General features: G+C 38.8%; 1 protein-coding gene across 7 annotated transcripts in view; it reads right to left on the bottom strand.

Annotated features, from left to right (window-relative positions):
- LOC139763103 (serine/arginine-rich splicing factor 6-like) overlaps positions 1-26,289 on the bottom strand; it is an 81,255-nt gene that overhangs the window by 45,794 nt on the left and 9,172 nt on the right. For 4 of the 7 annotated variants that reach the window (XM_071688750.1, XM_071688755.1, XM_071688749.1 and 1 more), the window contains exons 2-3: positions 5,680-5,816; positions 2,456-2,526 (exon numbers count right to left, since the gene is read on the bottom strand). In XM_071688750.1, the coding sequence (XP_071544851.1) occupies positions 2,456-2,526; positions 5,680-5,799 (191 nt within the window). In that variant the 5' untranslated portion in view covers positions 5,800-5,816. Of the gene's footprint in view, positions 1-2,455; positions 2,527-5,679; positions 5,817-16,336; positions 16,474-26,289 lie in introns of all 7 variants that reach the window. The other 3 variants (XM_071688756.1, XM_071688752.1, XM_071688751.1) reach the window with 2 other exon arrangements.

Raw genomic sequence — 26,289 nt, 5'->3', positions numbered from 1 at the left:
GAAGGAACAGAAAAGGGGGCCAAGTGAGGATCTCCCTCAAAGGCTCAGTCCTCTGTTCTTAACACTACCTCGCTTATGCGGGAAATGGTGAATAGTATGAAAACATTTTATGTATACATACACAGACATATACATATACACACATGCACATAATTCATACTTGCTGTCTTTATTCATTCCCGTCACCATCCCACCACACATGAAATAGCATCCCCCCCCCCCGTGAGGTAGTGCTAGGAAAGGACAAAAGTCCACATTCATTCACACTCAGTCTCTAGCTGTCATGTGTAATGCAACAAAACCACAGCTCCCTTTCCAATTTCAGGCCCCACAAAACTTTCCATGGTTTACCCCAAACACTTCACATGCCCTGGTTCAATCCATTGACAGCACGTTGACCACTGTATACCACATCGTTCCAATTCACTCTATTCCTTGAACGCCTTTCTCCCTCCTGTATGTTCAGGCCCCGATCACTCAAAATCTATTCACTCCATCTTTCCACCTCAAATTTGGTCTCCCACTTCTCATTCCCTCCACCTTTGACACATATATCCTCTTTGTCAATCTTTCCTCACTCATTCTCTCCATGTGACCAAACCATTTCAATACTCCCTCTTCTGCTCTCAACCACACTCTTTTTAGTACCACACATCTCTCACTCTTTCATTACTTACACGATCAAACCACCTCACAACAAATATTGTCCTTAAACATCTCATTTCCTTTCATTACTTACACGATCAAACAACCTCACAACACATACTGTCCTCAAACATCTAATTTCCAGCACATCCATCCTCCTCCGCACAACCCTACCTATAGCCCACACCTCACAACCATATAACATTGTTGGAACCACTATTCCTTCAAACATACCCATTTTTGCACTATCACATAACTTTCTCACCTTCCACACATACTTTAATGCTCCCAGAACCTTCACCCCTTCCCCCACCCTGTGACTCAGTTCCACTTCCTTGGTTCCATCTGCTGCCAAATCCACTCCCATACATCTAAAACACTTCACTTCCTCCAGTTTTTCTCCATTCAAACTCACCTCCCAATTTACTTGTATTAAAAACATACAGGAAGAATGGAAAGAGTAAAGAACCAAGCAACCAAGATGTTTTCTGCACTGAAAAACAAATCCTACAAGATGAAATTACATGACTTTGATCTATTTAACTCTGAAAAGAGAAGGTTAAGAGTTAACCTAATACAAGTATTCTAAAAGATCAAAGGCATTGACAAAACTGATCTACTGAGTCACTCAAGTCTTCATTCATCTGATTTTGCTTGTACCAATGTATGCAAATTATTGATCTCGAATAAGACCAAGCACTTTTTCTTCAACAAGATTGTTAACATATGGAATGATCTGCCAAGTGGAGTTACTGAAAGCAGTACTATATATTTCCATACTATTCGCCATTTCCCGCATTGTCTCATTCGAGACAAATAATTTGCACTTAGTTTGAATACACTGACACAAGCAAAATCAGGAGAATGAATACTTTAGTGACTTGGTAGATCAATTCTGTTAATGCCTTTGATCATTTAGAATACTTGTATTAGATCAACTCTTAACCTTCTCTTTTTATAAACACTTCACTTCAAATCCATGACTCATTATTTGCACCTCTATGCTTAAAATGATAATTTGCATGTTACTCTCCTTAAATTACCTGTATGCATTCTATTTTTTACCACACTAGTGTGCAACTTTCTGGTATTTTCCACTATCGCAAACAGCCTTCAAAGGACTGTTGCTGTTTGGAATCCTTTCAAATGTTGTGTGTTACAAGGAGAGACTGTATGTTTGTGGACAGAGTGTCAGTAAACCACAAGTGGGTGAGGCAGAATGAAAGACAAGTTAGCTTTCTGGGTCAAAGGAGTGCAACTTGACAACCACTTAAGTGCTGGCAGACTACTACACACCCGTAAATAACCCTCCCAATATCCAACCAGGCAGTACTGGTAATATACCTCCCTGGTTGTTGGTTGTGTACCAAACTGCATACATAAGCTAGTCTCTCTTAAAAAAAAAAAAAAAAAAAAAAAAAAAAAAAAAAAAAAAAAAAAAAAAAGGTGTGTGTGTGTGTGTGTGTGTGTTACATGGAAGTGATAAAATGCCCTAAAAGTCGGTCCCCACAAGTGTGAAACTCCCTCACCATACAGTATAAATGGGCAATCATAAATAAATAACAACCACACTAAACAAATAATCCTGAGATAAAGGTTTCCATTACCTACTCTTCTAGTAATAACCCATTCTTATGATCAATGATAGTTCACATATAACTGCAAGAAACGTAACAAAAATGCTCAACAATGTTCAACTTATTTGTTTGCATAATAAAGACATAATAGTAAGGGCTAAAGACAATGGCATCCATAACTGGATATAAACTAACCTTTCATAATCTAGGAAGAAAGACCTATTACAGCTTACCTCTCTCCAAGAAGTTCACGACCATTCATTTCATACACTGCATCATCAGCATCGCGTTCATCCTCAAACTCCTGAAGTGAAGAGAGGTTTTTTACAGCTACAAGCAGATTAAAACATATCAACATGTATTAAAGTTTAATGTTCTCAAATAAGCACCTACACAATTTCAATTTTTCAATAAAATTTGGAACTGCCCAACCAAAGGTATTCCATAAAGATGGACATATCAAAAGAACAAGTCTTTAATATACTACTGAAACAAGGCAGGTAACACGTGAAGCAATGTAGTCATATGAAATCATTGAAGATTTTGGCAAATCAGTTGATCCTTGCAGACAAAACAGCTCTGATAACAGACTCCTGATAAAATCTTCAGAAACTGCAGCACAATCTGGGACACTGTATTAAAGGAGAAAGCAAGAATTTTTTTTTCAAATCTAAAATGAAGTAATATGGTGCTAGAGGAGGAGTCAGATAGGATGGTCTGAGTCAAATTTTGAATGGGAAAGGATTAAAGGATGTGCCATGGAGTAAACATGACAGTATATTGAACTATGGGAGCCATTTTTTCTCGTGAGTAGGAGAGGGACCAAGGCACCAGAGCATTAAAGAGCACGTGGGAAGAAAAGTTTATGTCTGATGGGGCAAAAACAGGTATGTATGAAAGTAAACTAGTCCAAATGTTTGGTTGTGCATCTTGGGACTTGCACCCACATGAAAGAGACAACATGGATGTGATGGAAACGAACTGTCTAATTACAATATGCAGTGAGTAGCTTGGCCATATAGGGAATTGACAATGATCCACAACATATGAAGAGGATATGCAGAGTGATCAAAAAAGATGTGTCATAAGAGGATATGCAGAGTGATCAAAAAAGATGTGTCATAAGTATCAAGAGCAAAAGGAAGAGGGTATACGAGGTGGGAAGGATGCAGTGAAGAAGGACTTTGAGATACTAGGTTTTGAACATCCATGAGGGCAAGTAGATTGCATGAAACAAAAAACTAGCACAATATGGTATATTGAGGGATATGTAAATGCAAGACTTCTGGAAAGACGGGCAGGTATGCAGTCTGCTGTGGATGAGAGGGCCTGGGAAGTGAGTCAGTCGTTGTTCGTCGATGACACAGCTCTTGTGGCTGATTCTGGTGATAAACTGCAAAGATAGGTGAAAGAGTTTGGAAGTGTGAAAGGAGAAATTTGAGAGTAAATGTGAATACAAGCAAGGTTATTAGGTTCAGTGGGGTTGAGGGACAAGTTACCTGAAATGTAAGTTTGAATGGAGAAAAATTGGATGAAGAAGTGTTTTAGATATCTGGGAGTGGACTTAGCAGCGGATGGAACCATGGAAGCAGAAGCAAATCACAGGGTGGGGAGGGGGCAAAGGTTCTGGGAGCGATGAAGAATGTGTGAAAGGAGAGGACGTTATTTCAGAGAGCAAAAATGGGTATGTCTGAAGGAATAGTGATTCCAACATTGTTATATGGTTACGAGGCATGGGCTATAGATAGGGTTGTGCTTGTGTGTATATGAGTGGATGGCCATTCTTCGTCTGTTTCCTGGCACTACTTTGCTGATATGGGAAACAGTGATTATCATAATAAAAAACAGAAGTGTCACATGAATAAATAAAAATGGCACATGAAGCAGAAGCAGCATATCCAGTAGTCTGTGAGGTTTGGCTGTGGATGTCATGCATTGGTTTTGGCACAATATATACAAGAACTAGAATGTGCATGTGTGAAAATGAGGTAACTTTCTAATTCTTCCCACTTTAAAAGATTCAATCACAGTTACTTTGTTTTGAGGTTTTCAGAGATAACAATACTTCTGAATTCTGGTCCATGTTATTCATTACAGTTCTACATATCAAAAACCTGCAAAAAACACAGCACCACAATACAACTGATTAAATCAAAATCTGTTCTCTATTATGTTTCACCTAAATATGTTTACTCCTATCCTTTAACTTACTCCTACTTAAATTTTACTACTTATCATGATATGTTGTATGTCTGAGATTTATACTTAAATTTTTTTTTATACTATTCGCCATTTCCCGCATTAGCGAGGTAGCGTTAAGAACAGAGGACTGGGCCTTTGAGGGAATATCCTCACCTGGCCCCCTTCTCTGTTCCTTCTTTTGGAAAATTAAGAAAAAAAATGAGAGGGGAGGATTTCCAGCCCCCCCCCTCCCTTCCCTTTTAGTCGCCTTCTATGACAGCAGGGAATACGTGGGAAGTATTCTTTCTCCCCTATCCCCAGGGATAAATACTTAAATATCATCATTAATTCCAAATCACAACTCCATGGTCTGGATCAAGCACAGACATCCTTTCAAATCACTTCTGCACATCCTCAAACCAAGCGCTGCGAATTATACAACACATTTTCCCACCCAATTCAGAAATTTTTCTTCTTTTACATCAGCATGATACATCTCGATCTCTAAACACCTCTTTCATCTTACTGCCCATAATGCCTCAGCCAGACTGAAAACTTTTAAACCACCCATATTTACACCATGAATGAATGATATACAATTCATCTTACAACATTTACTAATAACAAAGTTAATAATCAGTACACAAATTCAACAGGTTCTCAAAAGTATTAAAGGTTCCACAAAATTAACAAGTGCCCTATACAATGAGAAAAAGCCAAAGTCCTTACCAAAATGCTGTTTCCTGTGGGGAGCGGTAGCACCAGGAATAAATAAAGGCAAGCAAGTATGAATATGTGCATGTCTATATTCCTAAAAGTCCACGGGGAAATGAAATATTATAAGTTCCCAAGTGCACTTTTGTGTAATAGTTACATCATCAGGGGAGATACAAGAAAGAAATATAACAGTCAGGTGATGTACAATGAAGTGACATAGCTGGGATGACATTTGGTAAACAATTGTGATAATTTCCCACATGTGTATATATGTGTATGTCTGTGTGTGTATGTATATGCGTGTTTATGTGTATAAGTTTATATGTATATATATGCATGTATGGGAGTTTATGTATATACATATGTGTATATGAGTGGATGTGCCATTCTTCGTCTATATCCTATATGTGTATAAGAGTGGATGGGCCATTCTTCATCTATTTCCTGGCGCTACCTCGGTGATGCAGGAAACAACGATCCAGTGTAATAAAAAAAAACATAAAAATATGTTTGTAAAAGATACATCAAATGCAAATACAAATATAAAATAAATACATACCACAAATCCATAACCATTCTTTATCAAACAATCTCGAAGTCTTCCATAGCGTTTGAAGAATCTTTCTAAATCTCTCTCCCTGCAACTGTAGTGTAACCCACCAACGTACACTCTCGCCATCCTTTTGTATCTTCACTCTGGTTGATAAGGAACAAATAAAATATGATGGGTAGGGCATTAATTATCACAGCAGAATAGCATTTACTTTATTCCAATTCCTTGCAATGCAACAGTATCTAATGTGCATCTCACTTACAATTACTCACAGCTGAAGAGCAATTCTAGCAATCAACTGTAAAAAAAAAAGTTACTTTACTTGAAACCATCAGTATGATTGGCCTCTCTGATCACAGCATAAATGAAATAATTACACTGATATAAGTAAGAGTTTGCTATATTTCATTGCTATGTATTTTATGACTCCAAAATCATCTCTGTCATGGCACTGGAGCTTGTACCTGCTGGTGCCTTTATTCCCAACTGGTACAAGCAACTTATCACAAAACTAATCACAAGCAATCTCATTGCTGAATGTTTTCACAGACATGTTTCCTAGTACTCAACAGGGCAACTCCCTAAAGCTAGCCTAAGAGTAACAATCTACCTATATTTCTAAGCCTGTTCTAACTGGAACTCCATCAAGAGGGTGGCCATGCCAACAGTTTCCATAACTAATGAACTCCTGTGCCACTAATTTGCCTTTGACGCCTCACCCTTAACAGGCCACTAGGAGAGGGCAACTCTATTTTTTTTTTTTTTTCTGAGACAGCACAGGCAGCTGAGGCCCTAATCAAGGCCATCCTATTAATGACAGCCAGACACTGAGTGTGAACGATTGTGGCCTTTTTTGTCTGTTTTCTTGGTGCTACTTCACTGAAGCAGGGGGTAGCGATGCTGCTTCCTGTGGGGTGGGTAGCACCAGAAATAGATGAAGGCAAGCAAGTATAAATATGTACATGTGTATATATGTCTGTGGAGGGAAAGAGAAGTGAGAGACCAAATTGGAGGTAGAAGGATGGAGTGAAAAAGATTTTGAGTGATCGGGACCTGAACATACAGGAGGATGAAAGGTGTGCAAGGAATAGAGTGAACTGGAATGATGTGGTATATGGGGTCGACATGCTGTCAATGGACTGAACCAGGGCATGTGAAGCGTCTGGGGTAAACCATGGAAAGTTTTGTGGGGCCTGGATGTGAAAAGGGAGCTGTGGTTTCAGTGCATTACACATGACAGCTAGAGACTGAGTGCGAACAAATGTAGCCATTTTGTCTGTTGTTTTCGTGCTGCTTCACTGAAGTAGAGGGCAGCAATGCTGTTTCCTGGTACCCATTTTATCAACCAACCCCTAGGGGTAAATGAGCAACTGGGATGACTGTGGACCAACTGCCACAACCAATATTAGAACCTATGCGCTCAACTTAGGACAGCATATGAATGCATTATGGTCAGGAACACTAACTGCTGCACCTTATGTTCCTACTGACTACTACTAACAAAATGCTCTTTCCTACTACTACCAAATGTGTCTACCTAATGCTCCTGCCTAAATGTTCCTACCTTCTACTTCTATCTTCCGCTCCTACCATTTTACCAAAAAGCAGGGCTAGGTGTGTGAATTGTGATGTTAAGTGTTACGTATGACAAGGAGTGATGATATGTTTACAGACAAAAATGCCAGTAGTGCAAGTGAGTGAGGGAGAAAGAAAAGAAAGCTACCTGTGCTCACTAAGCAGCTGTCACTTACCCCCTCCTGACACCTAGGCAGCAGTACTGGTAATATACCATCCTGGTCACTGGCTTCCTACCAACCTACTAAGAGTGACAGCATGCCTTAAGGTCATACTTCAGGACCTCTATTATGGAACACTATGTTCATGTTTTTCTAAATCTGAATTCCAGAGAGTATCATTATGCTTAGGACAGCATCCTGACATCTTTATCACCATTATCATGTATCATGTATGAAGGAAATAGCAAACATGTATGAAAGGAAAAAAAAGACTATGATCACAAAATCAACATAATCATTGAACACAATAAGGACACCTTTCTCTGAAGGGACTCCAGCAGTTTTAGGGCTGTGTGACTTTCAGAAACAGAGAAATAATAAAACTTCTTTGGGGTGAACGTTCCATTAGACTATATTCCCTTTACCATGAGCCAATGATAAATCTCACTGAAGGTGACATTTTACTTACAGATTAACCAGAAGCAGGTGGAATTCAGTAAGGTTTGAAATATGTTAATACCATTTGCAGTACAAAACTTAAGCTTCTCCATAATATTATGCTCAGAAAGCATTTGACTTATGGATGTGTAAGTTTAGCTGATAAAAAAAAAAAAAAAATGATTACGAGGCTACAGGCTCTGACCCAATGACCCATAAGTCGAATAACATGAGGATATCCTGAGGTGAAATTTTATATAAAAAAAAAAAACCCACAAACTTCGGTATAAAACAATCTAAATGAGAGAGAGAGATAAGAACAAAAGTTGTAGGACCCTGTAACATACAAGGGCTTCTCTTATCAAATATGTTCCACTCACCTGACTAGTATAACCCCTTCAAGGCAAAAGTTTATGAAACAAGGTAGGACTGAACTCAGCTGCTCCCTACCCTAGGTACCAACTAGAAGGATTACGAAATTAAGTCTACAACAATGTAAAGAACAAAGGTCAAACTGCTAACCTACTGAACAAACCTAGAGCTAATGAGGAAAACAAACAGCAACTTTTAGCTAGTTTTCAAAGTACCTACCAATGGCTTTGATTTTGCCTAGAGCATGGCTTGCATATCATGCTCACAATGTATCTTGGTAGTGTTATGCCGTATTCTTCCACTGCTTTACGTCTTCAGTAATCATCAACTCTTGACTGATCTTCTACCTTATTCAACCACCCAATCTAATTTGCATTTTCTAGTTTTGATGCTTTCCATACTTCACGGGGTTAAATAGTAAACCACCTCTCCATCTTCTTACTTGGTATTCGAGTATTTTTTGTTTGGCATTTCTCAAGTATACCCCTATAAATATTTGCAGACTTAATCATTCTTCCCATATGAAAAAAGTTTTTCATTCTATTTGGGTTCTGTCCTCTTCACTGCTAGGCATATATCATAAATCTTTCTCTTTTCAAGAAAACAGCTGTCTTAGCCTTTTAAGGTAGTTCAGGTTCTCCATGCCCTCAATTTGTTTGTAAAGTCTTTCTATTTCATTATAGGTTTTTTTCTCTTTCAGCTTGTTTAGAACTTATCAGACAATATAAAAACCCAACTTCACTTTTTTTTTTTTCTTTTTTTTTTTTTGCTTTGTCGCTGTCTCCCGCGTTTGCGAGTTAGCGCAAGGAAACAGACGAAAGAAATGGCCCAACCCACCCCCATACACATGTATATACATACGTCCACACACGCAAATATACATACCTACACAGCTTTCCATGGTTTACCCCAGACGCTTCACATGCCTTGATTCGATCCACTGACAGCACGTCAACCACGGTATACCACATCGATCCAATTCACTCTATTCCTTGCCCTCCTTTCACCCTCCTGCATGTTCAGGCCCCGATCACACAAAATCTTTTTCACTCCATCTTTCCACCTCCAATTTGGTCTCCCTCTTCTCCTCGTTCCCTCCACCTCCGACACATATATCCTCTTGGTCAATCTTTCCTCACTCATTCTCTCCATGTGCCCAAACCATTTCAAAACACCCTCTTCTGCTCTCTCAACCACGCTCTTTTTATTTCCACACATCTCTCTTACCCTTACGTTACTTACTCGATAAAACCACCTTACACCACACATTGTCCTCAAACATCTCATTTCCAGCACATCCATCCTCCTGCGCACAACTCTATCCATAGCCCACGCCTCGCAACCATACAACATTGTTGGAACCACTATTCCTTCAAACATACCCATTTTTGCTTTCCAAGATAATGTTCTTGACTTCCACACATTCTTCAAGGCTCCCAGAATTTTCGCCCCCTCCCCCACCCTATGATCCACTTCCGCTTCCATGGTTCCATCCGCTGCCAGATCCACTCCCAGATATCTAAAACACTTCACTTCCTCCAGTTTTTCTCCATTCAAACTCACTTCCCAATTGACTTGACCCTCAACCCTACTGTACCTAATAACCTTGCTCTTATTCACATTTACTCTTAACTTTCTTCTTTCACACATTAAACATTTTAAACTTTCAATCTCTCATAATGAAAACTCTTATAATTATCTCACTCTTTACTTGGATGGACAGTATTATCTCATCAATGTGAAAGTACCTACCTACCTACCTAAGAGTGTCACCGTGGGATTTCTGCCAAAAGGCAGGGTCAGTGTGTAGCCCTCAGCACATCTGATGAATGATAGCTCTTAATGCTGCTATATTCAATGCCTTACTGTTAGTACTGGGTTCATCCATCAATGACTTAACCACATATTTAGTTTTCTTCTAAACATTCCTGTTTTGTTCCACACAATATTTCTTTCTAGTCATGCAATGAATAATCTTTCAGCAGAGGTACTGTATACATTTATTTCATATCATATCAGTATATTACAAAATACTTGCAAGCTTATTAATTCTCTTTGTTGATGAAAGGCTTTCATATCCATAATATTCATCCTTAACACCTCAGTTCATTGTGATGTGTAGTTTATTGTGTATTGTTCCCTTCCTTCCAGGATGTAAAGATTAGGTTCTTTCAGCCTCTCATGGTAATTAATTCCATCCCATCAATTTTGCTTGTGAAGTGCTTCTGAATTCTCTCCACCACATATATATCCAATTGTTTGGTTGATAACCATAAGGAACAACTTTATTCGTACATATCAAAGATATTCATCACAGTACCAGTGAAAGTTCTCAACATGCTCTTTGATAAGACTAAGCCTTAGGAGGAAAATCTTCACTTGGCCCCCTTCTCTGTTCCTTTAGGAAAAGTAAAGAACTGAAGGGGTGGTTTTCCAGCTCCCCATTTAGTCACCTTCTACAACACACAAGGAATAGAAGGGAAGTATTCTTTCTCCCCCTTCCCCAGGGATATACATACATACACACACACATATATCTATCTATATTTCTTTATCATACATGACCACCTTTTCCTGTGTCAGCGAGGTAACAGACGAAGAAAGAAATAGCCTATCCACTCATCATATACACATCATTATATCTTTTATTATACTTAATCACTGTTTCCTGCATCAGCGAGGTAGCGCCAAGAAACAGACAAGGAATGGCCCATCCACTCACACATACATACATACACACAAACAAGAGCAAGGTTATTAGGTTCTGTAGGGTTGAGGGGCAAATCAGTTGGGAGGTAAGTTTGAATGGAGAAAAACTGGATGAAGCGAAGTGTTTCTGATATCAGGAAGTGGATTTAGCAGCAGATGGAACCATGGAAGTGGAAGCGAGTCACAGGTGGGGGAGGAGGCGAAGGTTCTGGGAGCATTGAAGAATGTGTGGAAGGCAAGAACACTATCTCAGAGAGCAAAAATGGGTATGTTTGAAGGAACGGTGGTTCCAACAATGTTATGTGCTTGCGAGGCATGGGCTATAGCTAGAGTTCTGTGGAGGAGAGTGGATGAGTTGGAAATGAAATGCTTGAGGACAACACGTAGTGTGAGGTGGTTTGATCAAGCAAGTAATGAAAAGGTAAGAGAGATGTGTGGTCATAAAAAGAGTGTGGTTGAGAGAGCAGAAGAGGGTGTTGAAATGGTTTGGTCATGTGAAGAGAATGAGTGAGGAAAGATTGACAAAGAGGATACATGTGTCAGAGGTAGATGGAACAAGAAGCAGGAGACCAAATTGGAGGTGAAGGATGGAGTGAAAAAGATACTGCTTACTCATAATGACTAAACCTTTAACTCGTATAATGAGATCAAATAACTGGCTGGGGTTTGGCCCAAAATAATTTGTTTTCAATACTCTGTGGTGCAACTTAAAATTGTAGAAAAAGTGATGAAATTGCATAAGTCATTCAATCAAACAAATTTAAAAGCCCTTCAAGCTCACTGGTATAGCCTGAAATTTTTTTTTGGACTATGGCAGAAAAAAGTCATACAATTAACATATAAATACCTACTAAGAAATACTATCCATAAATTTGTCTAAGGTAAATTTTCCAACATACACACACAATTTCAGCAGTGCAACTAAGTTCATTTGTAGCATGGATGACAAAAAATTAATTGGTATGGGGAAGAATGGCCACCTATCATGCCCAGAACAATATTACATGATTATATATAGCACAACACACATGTACATGTATACTTACTTCATGTTAATTGTCATTTTAGTGAGATTGCAAGTCAAGCATAACTGGACATGGAAAAGCATCATAATATAAAATGTGAGTAAATGTAGATTCTTCTGAGACCAGTAATTCTATGCATATACATAAATTTGGTAACTGCACTGCCATAACAGTACTCAGTAAAGTGTATAAATATTCAGCAATAAATAAATGACATGTCTGATGGCACAAAGGAATTAAGGAAACTGATATCACCACGCAAAAATGCTGTGGTCCTGCTTACAAAGGCCATGCAGATACTGACATTCAAATGTCACCTGATCAATAAACTTGACTCAAGCTTCCTTGATCCTCAAACCTCCCCTTCCCCTTTTTTTCTTTGAAAATTTGCACTAATCTTTTTAAAGTATGTCACTGTCTTCAACTGTAATAATGAGATTTCCACGCTCATTCAGGCATCATCTAAAAAGGATATGAATGCATAGTTGGTCTATGCTTCTATGTCACACACACACGAGAAACTATCAGCTTCTTACCTTCAAAGCACTGATCATCTGATTTACAATCATGATCTTTTGTTAAGAAGCTGTAACTGCATCTTGTGACCTTTACAATCATTCCAATTTACAAACACTGTGCACTGTGACACTAAAGTCACATTCATCAAAAGGTATTTATGTCTGTTATCCCATGCCTGTATAATTTTACATTTGTCATTAATCAACTAAGAAAGGCATGATCTTCCCATCCACAAACCACCATGCTTCAGATTAAGAAGACTTACAAAAGGGATCTCTTCCATATATCTGTAAGAAATATCACAGTCACAGGTCAGCATGTTTTGGAACTGCCGTGCTTCCTTCTTTATGAAGTGCAAATATAAAAGTTTCAAACTTTCTGGCACTTCAAGCATTATGCAAGAATACAAACTCTCTTTCTACTGAACTATTCTTTTCACATCTCTATGACAAGAGACTAATAAGACTAACCCTCTGGCAGTGGGCTCGGGCTTATTTCTAATGGTCTTTTCAAAATCAGAAAGTAAAATGGGGTGTCTAGTACAGTCAACCCCTCTCAGCTTTCAGCATCGTAATCAACTGCGAAGGACTTATGGGGGAAAGTTTCTAGGGTCACCAATAGGTTACTTCATACTAAATATTTGAAAGAAGAATGCTCCTTTAAGAGCTATTGATTCCATTCTTCTAACATAGATGCTACTAAGTATTATTCAAAAAACATAAGTGAATATGTTTTACTAACTTAATACTTACCTATGTAATCCATGGTGCAACTAACATAGACACCAAGCACTTACTACTATCCATTTCTCCTGCATGTCACAAAAGGCGACAATGAGGGGCAGGAGCACAAAGCAGAAAAATCAAATCCTGCTGTATTAATGTTAAAAATGGAGCAACAGAAATGTATTGTAACTTTGCATTTAGAATTCTGTATGGAATAAAAGTCTACAATGGCAATCCCTCTATACTGGTCTTAAAATCACATCTTACTTTTCTTCTGCTATGTTTCCAGTGAAAGTTTAAATCCAGTATTATCCCACTATAATTTTGATATATTTCATTAAGCTTCATCTCTCTTGGATCTGTCAACCTGCTATTCTTGCAACTCCCTACAGTCATCTACTACATCAATTTACTCATACTGCATACTGTTTCCTTAGCTTCTTTCTTGACCCTTATTTTCACTTCTCTTCTAACCAAGAAGCATTTTCACTTGCAAGCATTGTCTCTCAAGTTAGAAGAAAAGTGTTTCCTTTCAGAACAAGCTCGAATAAATGCCCTTCTATTGAGAGCATACTGGGAAGTTCCTCTCTAAATATGATTCTTCCACCATGATACATATGTTATAAATATCATCAAATGTGAGTAATCTTTCATATACAAACAAGAATCTCTACATACAGCATTAACTTTTGGGACTATACATGAATCTGATTGTATGTGCACACAGCTCACAAGGGATACATTAGGTTTTGGAACTCTGAACAAAAGATATGAAGGCAATTTGGAATGTGCAATCTGCCAAAGCATAAACATTACTCAAAGTAACAATATGTTAAAAAAGAAGGATTAAGCAATACTTGAAAGCTTTTAGGCATGGTACAAAAATGTTGAATAAGGTTGGCCTATCCATAGCCTTAATGAATGTACATATGTGAGAAGTAAGTACTTGCTCAAGTAAACTGCATAGCAGGGCAACAACAGAGAAAAGCAAAGATCACAAATGAGAAAAGTATAAATGAACACTGAAGACTTATAACAGGCTGTGACTTCAGGGATTAAAATTTTTGGGAAAGAAAAATAAACATTTTACACTCATATGAATAAACTAAAAAATGTGCTGGACTGAGCAGATAGTCAACATTGCCAATTGAACTAATTTTTAACTGTTCTACGATGGGAAGAACATATCCCACAAAGGAGATGAAAAACATTAAATCCAGTGGAAAACATTGCAATGTATGTTCAGGAGATGTTGTGTCATGACTGTTTAAAAACAAAACAGTAGCAAGACTGCTAAAGAGTGATGTACCTAACAGTGCTGATCCAAATTAAAAATACGATATGTTGGAGAAATACAAGTTATAAGGACTGAAGTATGATTATCCCTCTAGTTATGAAAAATGTAACTTGGAGAGTGCTTGGTATGCAATTTATCAGAGGATTACACAGGGAATGCCAAGTCTCGTGATAAAAGTAAAAATTAGCTTTTATTTCTACTAGTATAGGTAAGAAATAAAGACAAAAAGGAAGATAAAAGGTGGATCAATGAATGTTGAGAAGTGCGAATCTAAATTTTCAATATATATCATATGAGAAGCTAAAAAGATATCATTGAAAGAGTGCACTTCAGGCTTGAGATGAAGTTAGAAGTTAATGAAAGCATTATAAGGTGTCACAGAGGTGTTTTGCATTATCCATAAAGGTTTAGGAGAGGAACAGCCAAGTAGAATGATCACTGAAAACTGGATGTAGAGTGAGAGAAAAAGGAAAGTTTTAGGAAGAGGCTGAATCTTCATTAGATATGAACAGCATGCAAAGAATGTAAAGGTAAAAAGTTGAAACATTTAAAAGAAAGGAAAAGGAAATAAAAGACTGTAAGCATATGCTTCAACCAATGAAACTGGAAATAGTACTGGATAATTGGTAAAGTAATTAGAGCTCATAGTATGTATGTATATACGAGTGGATGGGCCACTCTTTGTCTGTTTCCTAGCACTACCTCGCTGATGTGGGAATGAGTAAAGGCAGACAGTGTGAATTGTGTGCATGTGTATATATGTATGTGTCTGTGTGTGTATATATATGTGTACATTAGATGTATGGTTATGTATATTTGTGTGTGTGGACGTGTATGTATATACATGTGTATGGGGGTGGGTTGGGCCATTTCTTTCGTCTGTTTCCTTGCACTACCTTGCAAAAGCAAAAGACAGCGACAAAGCAAAATAATATATATAATATAATAATGAAATTAGTATAAAAATACATATCACTTTTAAACGCTAAACATTACTTGAGGATGTGAAGACTGAACAGAGAGACTGTATTGTACTGATCTAACCCAATGTAAATTGCAGAGTAACAGAAACAATACAGACAAAAACTGAACATTACTGTGAATAACAGCAACCGAAAAGTATGTGATGCACTGAAAGAGAACCACACCTAAATAATGATAGGATAAAACTCAGAGCTGGAAATGCTTACAACAAAATGAGAATGGTGAAATAGACATTACTACAATCAATACCGGAAAATTAAGTCGTCCCTCAAATGAGATGTGGCTAACTGGAAAGTATGCTGCAGCTAAGATTTACAAATAGTGAAGTGAGTAAAAAATTGCAGCACATAGAGGAGGATATCATGACAACCAGACAAGAAAGTAGGAGTTAGGATGAAATATATAAAAACCAGTGCAACTGAATGTTAAGGTGAAGAACAATAAGTAAATGCATACAGGGTTGAGACATTTCTATAGAGGTACACTGAAGGAGAGGGACAAGCAAGTGGGATGGTCATGCAGAAATGATGATCGTGGAAGAAATTACTAATTCATCAATGGTAGTTACACGAGAGTCAACAGATCACGTGGCAATAAGCCATTAAACGGGTACGTTAAAGAGGTAGACAGGTATGATGCATTCCGTTCCCCATCCCTATGTGTATCAAGAGATTCTGCTATAAATGGGGAGAATGGTATAAACTGTCCTTAGGGAAGGGTATAAGTATGCATATATTTTCACAGCTATCATACTTCCCAAACATCATGAGCTTCCATTTCACATCCCAGTCATGTATATTTACTCCACAGCAATTTCCAGAGATGCCCATCTTTATCACATCTTTAGATTAAACTTACTTTTAATTCCTCTCAGGAAAGCCATTAGATTCATCAAGGTGGGGTAAAGGTCTGCCAAGGCGGAGCTGGCCCTCTCATCAAGATAAGAACCCCCAAGAATTCACCTGTCATCTGTTGAGAGTTCTGGCACTGACAATCTGATGAGGAAGCATCCAAATCAGAGGAGTCACTATATGTTATCAGAAAACTTGAGGGGATATCAGAAAGGACAACTTAAAGTACAGGTATGAGGCAGCATAAGTTTAGAAATTGGTATGCTACTACATCTTTAGCTTTATGAACATGTGCTTGACATGATGCTATTAAGTGATATGAACACCTGAATTTCCTTTTCAATACACAAGCCTGATGAACAGCGTAGGGGTGAGGAAATTTTCCTCTGCAGTTTCAGTGAATCACCTTAAATACATCTCATCCAGGTACATACAAGTTTGAAAACTGAAAATAAAAAATAAAAGTGGATACCATGGAAGAGATATAAGTTTCCCTTACAACCAAAAATACCGTGATACAATTAAGGGGAAAGAAATGTTGGCCGAGAGATATTTGCTTTGCTGTGAGCTAATAATCATTTTGGAAAGATCCCAAACCCGATGAGTCTAAAAATGTCATCTTTTGACTGTGGGGAATGCAAACAATAAGTTTGGCATTTATTCCCTTAATTCAATCATAACTATGCAAACAATATCAATCATCTCTTGGGCTTTTCTTGGCTTTGATGCTGCCTCGCCGACCTCTCATTAAGATAACAGCAATTTTCAATTCTTTAAAATGCTATCAAGACCACAATAATCATTTGTCTTTACAATGGTGACTAAGCCCTCCAGATGACAGCGATTCTGTTAAGTGAACTCTATCTAGCTATAAATTCAATGCTTTCCACCAAGTTTATCATTTCTGCTTCATCTTTAAGTTTTATATCAAGTATATATTTATGATTCAATAAAGGCAAAATGCAAATTATAAACAGTACATATGTACATATAATGGGAATAAACAGTTCCTAGCAGTAGAGTACAAGTTATTTTCCTTTAACCTACTTGTGTACAAAGTTGTGAGAATAAAACAAGCATTTTATGGGTTACAAAAAAGTTATATGAATATCATCAATTGTACTGCTTTTCCCCTTCAACATGCATAACTGAGAAGTTGCAAATATAAAACAAAGTCATGTGACCTTGCTAACTTTTGTCTTATCAAAAGGTAACTGAGAACACCTACATAAAACGGAGGACACTATAAAAGACTTCAAAGAATCAATATAATGAAAGGCTGCCACTGCACTTGTAATGTATTTCATTTATCAGGGATAGTCGAGGCCCAAGCTTCAATGAAAGTTATGTTGCATTCATCCTTATTTCTTGTCATCCTCTAAGTTTCAAATCTTCTATCAACTGAACCAGCCAAGTATCTCCAAAGAACCACATGTGGCTGTATTAATCAGTGCAATAAAAGGGTGGTCCTGTCTATCTGTTCCATCTGTAGATAAGCTAATGAAGTTGCCAGATGTACGAAAACTAACTCTTATACACTTCTGCCAAAAACTCATACATTTCCTAGGCAAAATATAAACTGCTGGCTACTATAGTGATATATCAGGAAAATAATTCACTTTTGACCAAGAATGTTGTGCCAGCAAAATGGGAGATACAAAAATAGTGGGAATGATGTTTATACAACTGAAAAATAACATTTTGCCATTCTGGGTGAGTTGGCCAGGAAGGGAGGGCATATTTGTGAGGAAAGAGTGGTAGACAGGAACGCAGAAAGTGGTGGTAGTGAGCCCTCCATATGAGCATGGAGACAAGGGCCCAAACCTGCTAGTAATGACAATGATTCCTAAAAATTTTCCAATGGTTGAGTGTTGAAAGAACTGAAAAGTTAAGATAGCAGCAACAGAAATATGAATCATTTCTGACAAGCCTCAATACCTGTGGGGTACTAATTTATGAGTCAGAATTCGTAACAAATGGAACATTATTCAGTAACTGATACTACAGAATAACTGCAAAAGAATAGAAAAGGTGACATCATGTATTCTTTGATTTCCATGCCAAAGGAAGTTTTCTCATATCTGGTGATCTACCATAATATGTATTTGAGATAATCAGACTTCCATGTATCTTACACAGAATTACTGAGTAGCAGTAAGAAAAATATAAATTTTTTTGATACTTTCAACTTCAGGCACTCACTCCCACATACCTTACATTGGTTGAGCATATCAGTATGAAGACTATAGCACAAATAGATACTTCACCATTTTCTATTTACAGCACATCTATGCAGTTGAAACCTCAGATAACTCCTATGGCATTAATTCACCTTGTTTTGAGGTGGGGAGGTCCTTCTCCATGTTAGGAAACTGTGATAATATAAATGATGGTTAGTCACTGGTAGTAGTTTACAAGTATCACTTATGTATGTGGGCATTTTAACCGATGCTAACTGACAAGACCATTTGAGAGGATTTAAGCCATGATAGGCAATTGTAACTTTTAAAAAGAGTAATTAGGTGAATACTACATGCATCACTGAGACAGGTGTGCTAAAAGGGTTACAAGTCATACTGTCTCCAGGCATTTCAAAGCCACACAGTTTCTCATTAATCAAACATGACAATACTAGGATCATGGCTAAATGCAAAAGGATTATGATTTTACTGTACTACTCTACAATATTGTCCTAAGGAGCTTAACATTATTTTTCAACTCATATAGCTTGGTTACCTTGAGTTAATTTCTTTACTGCTGCAGCTCATCCTTCGACCAGGTTGCATTCACTGGAAATCTATCAGCACATTCCTTGCACTTCTGGTAAATGGTATTTTGTGGGTACTTTTTACTCAGGCTCATTCTTGAAAAATTTAAAGGGTAAATCCTAAATGCTTCAGGTTTTGTCTAAACCCATAAACAGGCTGGCCCATGAATGTTTCACCATTCAAAATGTGACCAGTCTCTCCTTTGTGGGATATCCACAAAAGGTGGTAACAACTATAGCTCTAATTCTACTTGCACAGTAATGGCCAGCACATTCTGTTTTGCTTTTCACTATAATGGGATTAAAGACGTCAATATCCTCTAGGAGTACATCCTAAGGAACCTCTCACATCTGCTCCATCAATTACGATAATCATCATCAGCTTTTCCTAACTTTCAATCAACACCTGATCACTGCACACCATTAATGATCTTCTTGTCTTTAATATTTGTTATTTTGTATAAAAAAAAAAAAAAAAACTGCATTTTTTCACAAAACATCTGAAAGACATACTCTCATCTTTCCGAGTGATATTATTACCATTCTTCCATTTAACTGTGGACATGATTGGACAGACAACTGTTATGTCTCTCATATGATGCTCTCACAATTTTTTAAGGTTCCTAATATTGGCTTAGCAGTATTCTACTGCCAAAGGCACATTTACTTGTCACTTGGCTCAGTAATAGGGCATGAAATGATGATGGATAGGCAAATCCTGGGAAACTCTAGTAGAGTACCATTTCGGTTACAATACTCATAAAGCCACATCTGCATCATCAAAGCTTTGTGTAAAATAGTTGTGAAGCAGAACAAATAAAAAAATACTATTATACACACTCTCAACAACTCTCAAAATCAAGGTGTTTTTATGTTTAGCCTTTTAGGCTTATCATCATGATGTTTTTGGTACCATTCTCCAATGACATCAGGACTAGAGTATGAATCTAAAAGCAGAGCAAGCACAATTCCTTGAAGCAAAGAGGTGTCTTACAAATTATCCAAATATTTTACTATACTGACAACAGCAGATGCAAAAAAGGCACATATATCAATGCATTTGGTACATCCCACACATTTGGGAAAGGAATAAATGGTAACATATAGATCTGTCAAGAGATCAAAAAATACAATCAAGCTTTACAAATTAAACAATTTACCCTTAAACATTAGGAAGTACAACATGGTCCCATTTCCCAGAAGCCTCTGCAAAATCTTTACCTTACCTCCCTGCCCCAGCAATCAAGAAGCCAGTCAAATCCACTAGTTGGGATTAAAGGTCAAGCATTGTTGTGATGCATGCATCTTTGTTGGGTAAGCAAGGGAAAACTGAAGGGTATGGGTTTTGTCTTCTGCATGGAAGCTGCATTGTTCATGAGGGTCTTTGACAAGTTGGTACTCAAAATGTTGGAGAGCTAAGCATGTTCAAATTGCAGACAAGAAGCATAACAAGTTATGTCAAGTGGAGCAAGTTTACAACTGGGTTGGGAGGTCAGCTATTCAGAGTTTGCTGATCTTCATGGTGTCAATGGGCCTCACCCACAAGTGGTGTCACCCTGGGATGAAGAAAGACCCCCAGTCAGGCTTTCACTGAGGAGCAGGAACCTCCTCCCCTAAAAGAGCTCACTCCTCTGTGCTCCCATGTAGATCACAGCCGTGAACTGCAAAATCTTTATAAATACATAAGTTTTGTTTAAATACACAAGTTTTGTTTGCCGATGAGCCACTTATCAAAAGCACTCTAAAAACAAGTATCATCCAGTGTGTCATTAATGCTACTATAATAGCCCATAATTTTGGGAAACCATAATACTCTGCTCTCTCCCTTCTGCATGGAGCTGTGTGGGTTGTCTTCAAATTTCCATGATGAAACAAAAGCCCTGGCTTTCACCCACAAGAATCATTAATGGGAAGCCCAATTCCCAAACTCAACAACAAAAGTTTATCTCCAAGCTTTCAAAGAGTAGCAGTGTCAAGCACTGACCTACCCGAGTTCCTTCCACCATGTATGATGCACCATCAAATGAAATGTATCCCTTTTTTGCTGGGCATAAATTGGAATACATAAAGCCAAACAATCAGCAAAACTGAAGGGTGATCTTCTAAAGATATCTTTAGATATTTGAAGTGTCTTAAATTGCAAGAAATAAAGTATATACATGCACAATATGCTTATAATCATGTGCATATATATCTATAAACATAAATGCATTTCAGTGCATTGCACTTTAACAGCTACAGAGTGTAAATGAGCAGATGTGGCCTCTCTTTGTTACCTGGTGCTACCTAGCTAAAGCGGGAAATGATGATCAACTTTGAAATACAAACACACATATTTTTTTCATACTATTAGCCACTTCCCACATTAACGAGGTAGTGTTAAGAACAGAGGACTGAGCCTTTGAGGGAAATCCTCACTTGGCCCCTTCTCTGTTCCTTCCGGAAAATTAAAAATGAGAGGGGAGGATTTCCAGCCCCCGTTCCCTCCCCATTTAGTCACCTTCTACGACATGCAGGGAATAAGTGGGAGGTATTCTTTGGCCCCTTCTCTGTTCCTTCTGGAAAATCAAAAATGAGAGGGGAGGATTTCCAGCCCCCGTTCCCTCCCCATTTAGTCACCTTCTACAAAACGCAGGGAATAAGTGGAAGGTATTCTTTCTCCCCTATCCCCAGGGATAACATATATAGACACATGTATGTACATACACATCCACACACGCACATATACACACATACATATACAGTTTAACGTATACATATATATATATACATACATAGACATATACATATATACTCATGTACATAATTCATACTTGCTGCCTGTATTCATTCCCACTGCCACCCCAGCACACATGAAATGACACTCCCATCCCCCACACGTGCGCAAGGAAGCGTTAGGAAAAGACAACAAAGGCCACATTCGTTCACACTTAGTCTCTAGCTGTCATGTATAATGCAGTAAAACCACAGCTCCCTTACCACATCCAGGCCCCACAAAACTTTCCATGGTTTACCCCAGATGCTTCAAATGCCCTGGTTCAATCCATTAACAGCACGTCCACCCAGTACACCACATCGTTCCAGTTCACTCTATTCCTTGCACGCCTTTCACCCTCCTGCATGTTCAGGCCCCGACTGCTCAAAATCTTTTTCATTCCATCCTTCCACCTCTAATTTGGTCTCCCACTTCTCATTCCCTCCACCTTTGACATATATTCTCTTTGTTATTCTTTCCTCACTCATTCTCTCCATGTGACCAAACCATTTCAATACACCCTCTTCTGCTTTCTCAACCACACTCTTTTTTCCACCACATATATCTCTTACCCACACTCTTTTTTCCACCACATATATCTCTTACCCTTTCATTACTTACTCGATCAAACCACCTCACACCACATATTGTCCACAAACATCTCATTTCCAGCACATACACCCTCCTCCACACAACTCTATAGCCCATGCCTCGCAACCATATAACATTGCTGGAACCACTATTCCTTCAAACATAAACATTTTTGCTTTCCAAGATAACGTTCTCGACTTCCACACATTTTTCAACGCCCCCAGAACTTTTGCCCCCTCCCCCACCCTATGTTTCACTTCCGCTTCCATGGTTCCATCTGCTGCCAATCCACTCCAAGATATCTAAAACACTTCACTTCCTCCAGTTTTTCTCCATTCAAACTTACCTCCCAATTGACTTGCCCCTCAACCCTACAGTACCTAATAACCTTGCTCTTGTTCACATTTACTCTCAGCTTTCTCCTTTCACACACTTTACCAAACTCAGTCATCAGCTTCTGCAGTTTCTTACCTGAATCAACCATCAGCACTATATCATCAGCGAACAACAACTGACTCGCTTCCCAAGCTCTCTCATCCACAACTGACTGCATACTTGCCCTTTCCAAAACTCTTGCATTTACATCCCTAACAACCTCATCCATAAACAAATCAAACAGCCATGGAGACATCATATATATATAATGCCCTCAAAGGCCCAGTCCTCTGTTCTTAACACTACCTCGCTAACACGGGAAATGGTGAATAGTATGGTGGCTGATTCATGTGAGAAACTGCAGAAGCTGGTGACCGAGTTTGGTAAAGTGTGTGAAAGAAGAAAGGTGAGAGTAAACGTGAATAAGAGCAAGGTTATTAGGTACAGTAGGGTTGAGGGTCAAGTCAATTGAGAGGTAAGTTTGAATGGAGAAAAACTGGAGGAAGTGAAGTGTTTTAGATATCTGGGAGTGGATTTGGCAGCGGATGGGACCATGGAAGCAGAAGTGAATCATAGGGTGGGGGAGGGGGCGAAAATCCTGGGAGCGCTGAAGAATGAGTGGAAGTAAAGAACATTATCTCGGAAAGCAAAAATGGCTATGTTTGAAGGAATAGTGGTTCCAACAATGTTATATGGTTGCGAGGAGTGGGCTATGGATAGAGTTGTGCGGTGGAGGGTGGATATGCTGAAAATGAGATGTTTGAGGACAATATGTGGTGTGAGGTGGTTTGATCGAGTAAGTAATAATAGGGTAAGAGAGATGTGTGTTAATAAAAAGAGAGTGGTTGAGAGAGCAGAAAAGGGTGTTTTGGAATGGTTTGGTCACATGGAGAGAATGAGTGAGGAAAGATTGACCAAGAGGATATATGTGTCAGAGGAGGAGGGAATGAGGAGAAGTGGGAGACCAAATTGGAGGTGGAAAGATGGAGTTAAAAAGATTTTGAGTGATCGTGGCCTGAACATGCAGGAGGGTGAGAGGCGTACAAGGAATATATATATATATATACAGAGCATCAGATTGGGGAAGAGCAGTGCGGTTTCAGAAGTGGTAGAGGATGTGTGGATCAGGTGTTTGCTTTGAAGAATGTATGTGAGAAATACTTAGAAAAGCAAATGGATTTGTATGTAGCATTTATGGATCTGGAGAAGGCATATGATAGAGTTGATAGAGATGCTCTGTGGAAGGTATTAAGAATATATGGTGTGGGAGGCAAGTTGTTAGAAGCAGTGAAAAGTTTTTATCGAGGATGTAAGGCATGTGTACGTGTAGGAAGAGAGGAAAGTGATTGGTTCTCAGTGAATGTAGGTTTGCGGCAGGGGTGTGTGATGTCTCCATGGTTGTTTAATTTGTTTATGGATGGGGTTGTTAGGGAGGTAAATGCAAGAGTCCTGGAAAGAGGGGCAAGTATGAAGTCTGTTGGGGATGAGAGAGCTTGGGAAGTGAGTCAGTTGTTGTTCGCTGATGATACAGCGCTGGTGGCTGATTCATGTGAGAAACTGCAGAAGCTGGTGACTGAGTTTGGTAAAGTGTGTGGAAGAAGAAAGTTGGGAGTAAATGTGAATGGGAGCAGGGTTATTGGGTACAGTGGGGGTGAGGGTCAAGTCAATTGGGAGGTGAGTTTGAATGGAGAAAAACTGGAGGAAGTGAAGTGTTTTAGATATCTGGGAGTGGATCTGTCAGCGGATGGAACCATGGAAGCGGAAGTGGATCATAGGGTGGGGGAGGGGGCGAAAATTTTGGGAGCCTTGAAAAATGTGTGGAAGTCGAGGACATTATCTCGGAAAGCAAAAATGGGTGTGTTTGAAGGAATAGTGGTTCCAACAATGTTGTATGGTTGCGAGGCGTGGGCTATGGATAGAGTTGTGTGCAGGAGGATGGATGTGCTGGAAATGAGATGTTTGAGGACAATGTGTGGTGTGAGGTGGTTTGATCGAGTAAGTAACGTAAGGGTAAGAGAGATGTGTGGAAATAAAAAGAGCGTGGTTGAGAGAGCAGAAGAGGGTGTTTTGAAATGGTTTGGGCACATGGAGAGAATGAGTGAGGAAAGATTGACCAAGAGGATATATGTGTCGGAGGTGGAGGGAACGAGGAGAAGAGGGAGACCAAATTGGAGGTGGAAAGATGGAGTGAAAAAGATTTTGTGTGATCGGGGCCTGAACATGCAGGAGGGTGAAAGGAGGGCAAGGAATAGAGTGAATTGGAGCGATGTGGTATACAGGGGTTGACGTGCTGTCAGTGGATTGAATCAAGGCATGTGAAGCGTCTGGGGTAAACCATGGAAAGCTGTGTAGGTATGTATATTTGCGTGTGTGGACGTATGTACATGTGTATGGGGGGGGTTGGGCCATTTCTTTCGTCTGTTTCCTTGCGCTACCTCGCAAACGCGGGAGACAGCGACAAAGTATAAAAAAAAAAAAAAAAAAAAAAAAAAAAAAAATAAATATATAATATATAATATATTAATATATATATATATATTGCTTTGAAAAATGTGTGCGAGAAATACTTAGAAAAGCAAATGGATTTGTATGTAGCATTTATGGATCTGGAGAAGGCATATATAGAGTTATAGTTGAATGCTCTGGGGAAAGTAATATAGAAAGAATGGTGTGGGAGGCAGTTTAGAAGCAGTGAAAAGCTTTATCGAGGATGAAGGGCCTGTGGTAACGTTAGGAAAGAGGGAAAGTGATGGTTCTCAGTGAAAGGTTTTGCGGCAGGGGTGTGAATGTTCAGGGTTGTTAATTTGATTAGGAGGGGTTGTTAGGGAGTGAATGCAAGGTTTTGGAAGAGGTGGGCCAAGTTAATGAAGGGTTGTTAGGGGAATGAAGAGAATGAGCTTTGGGAAAGGCTTGAGTAGTCAGTTGTTGTTCGCTGATGATACAGTGCTGGTGGCTGATTCATGTGAGAAACTGCAGAAGCTGGTGACTGAGTTTGGTAAAGTGTGTGAAAGAAGAAAGTTAAGAGTAAATAAGAATGAGAGCAAGGTTATTAGGTACAGTAGGGTTGAGGGTCAAGTCAATTGGGAGGTAAGTCTGCATGGAGAAAAACTGGAGGAAGTAAAGTGTTTTAGATATCTGGGAGTGGATCTGGCAGCGGATGGAACCATGGAAGAGGAAGTGGATCATAGGGTGGGGGAGGGGGCGAAAATCCTGGGAGTCTTGAAGAATGTGTGGAAGTCGAGAACATTATCTCGGAAAGCAAAAATGGGTATGTTTGAAGGAATAGTGGTTCCAACAATGTTGTATGGTTGCGAGGCGTGGGCTATGGATAGAGTTGTGCACAGGAGGATGGATGTGCTGGAAATGAGATGTTTGAGGACAATGTGTGGTGTGAGGTGGTTTGATCGAGTAAGTAACGTAAGGGTAAGAGAGATGTGTGGAAATAAAAAGAGCGTGGTTGAGAGAGCAGAAG

Source organism: Panulirus ornatus, chromosome 46 (assembly GCF_036320965.1).
Source record: "Panulirus ornatus isolate Po-2019 chromosome 46, ASM3632096v1, whole genome shotgun sequence".
Lineage (NCBI taxonomy): Eukaryota > Metazoa > Arthropoda > Malacostraca > Decapoda > Palinuridae > Panulirus > Panulirus ornatus.
The sequence above is the reverse complement of the archived record's forward strand: the minus strand, read 5'-3'. Positions and strand labels throughout refer to the sequence as shown.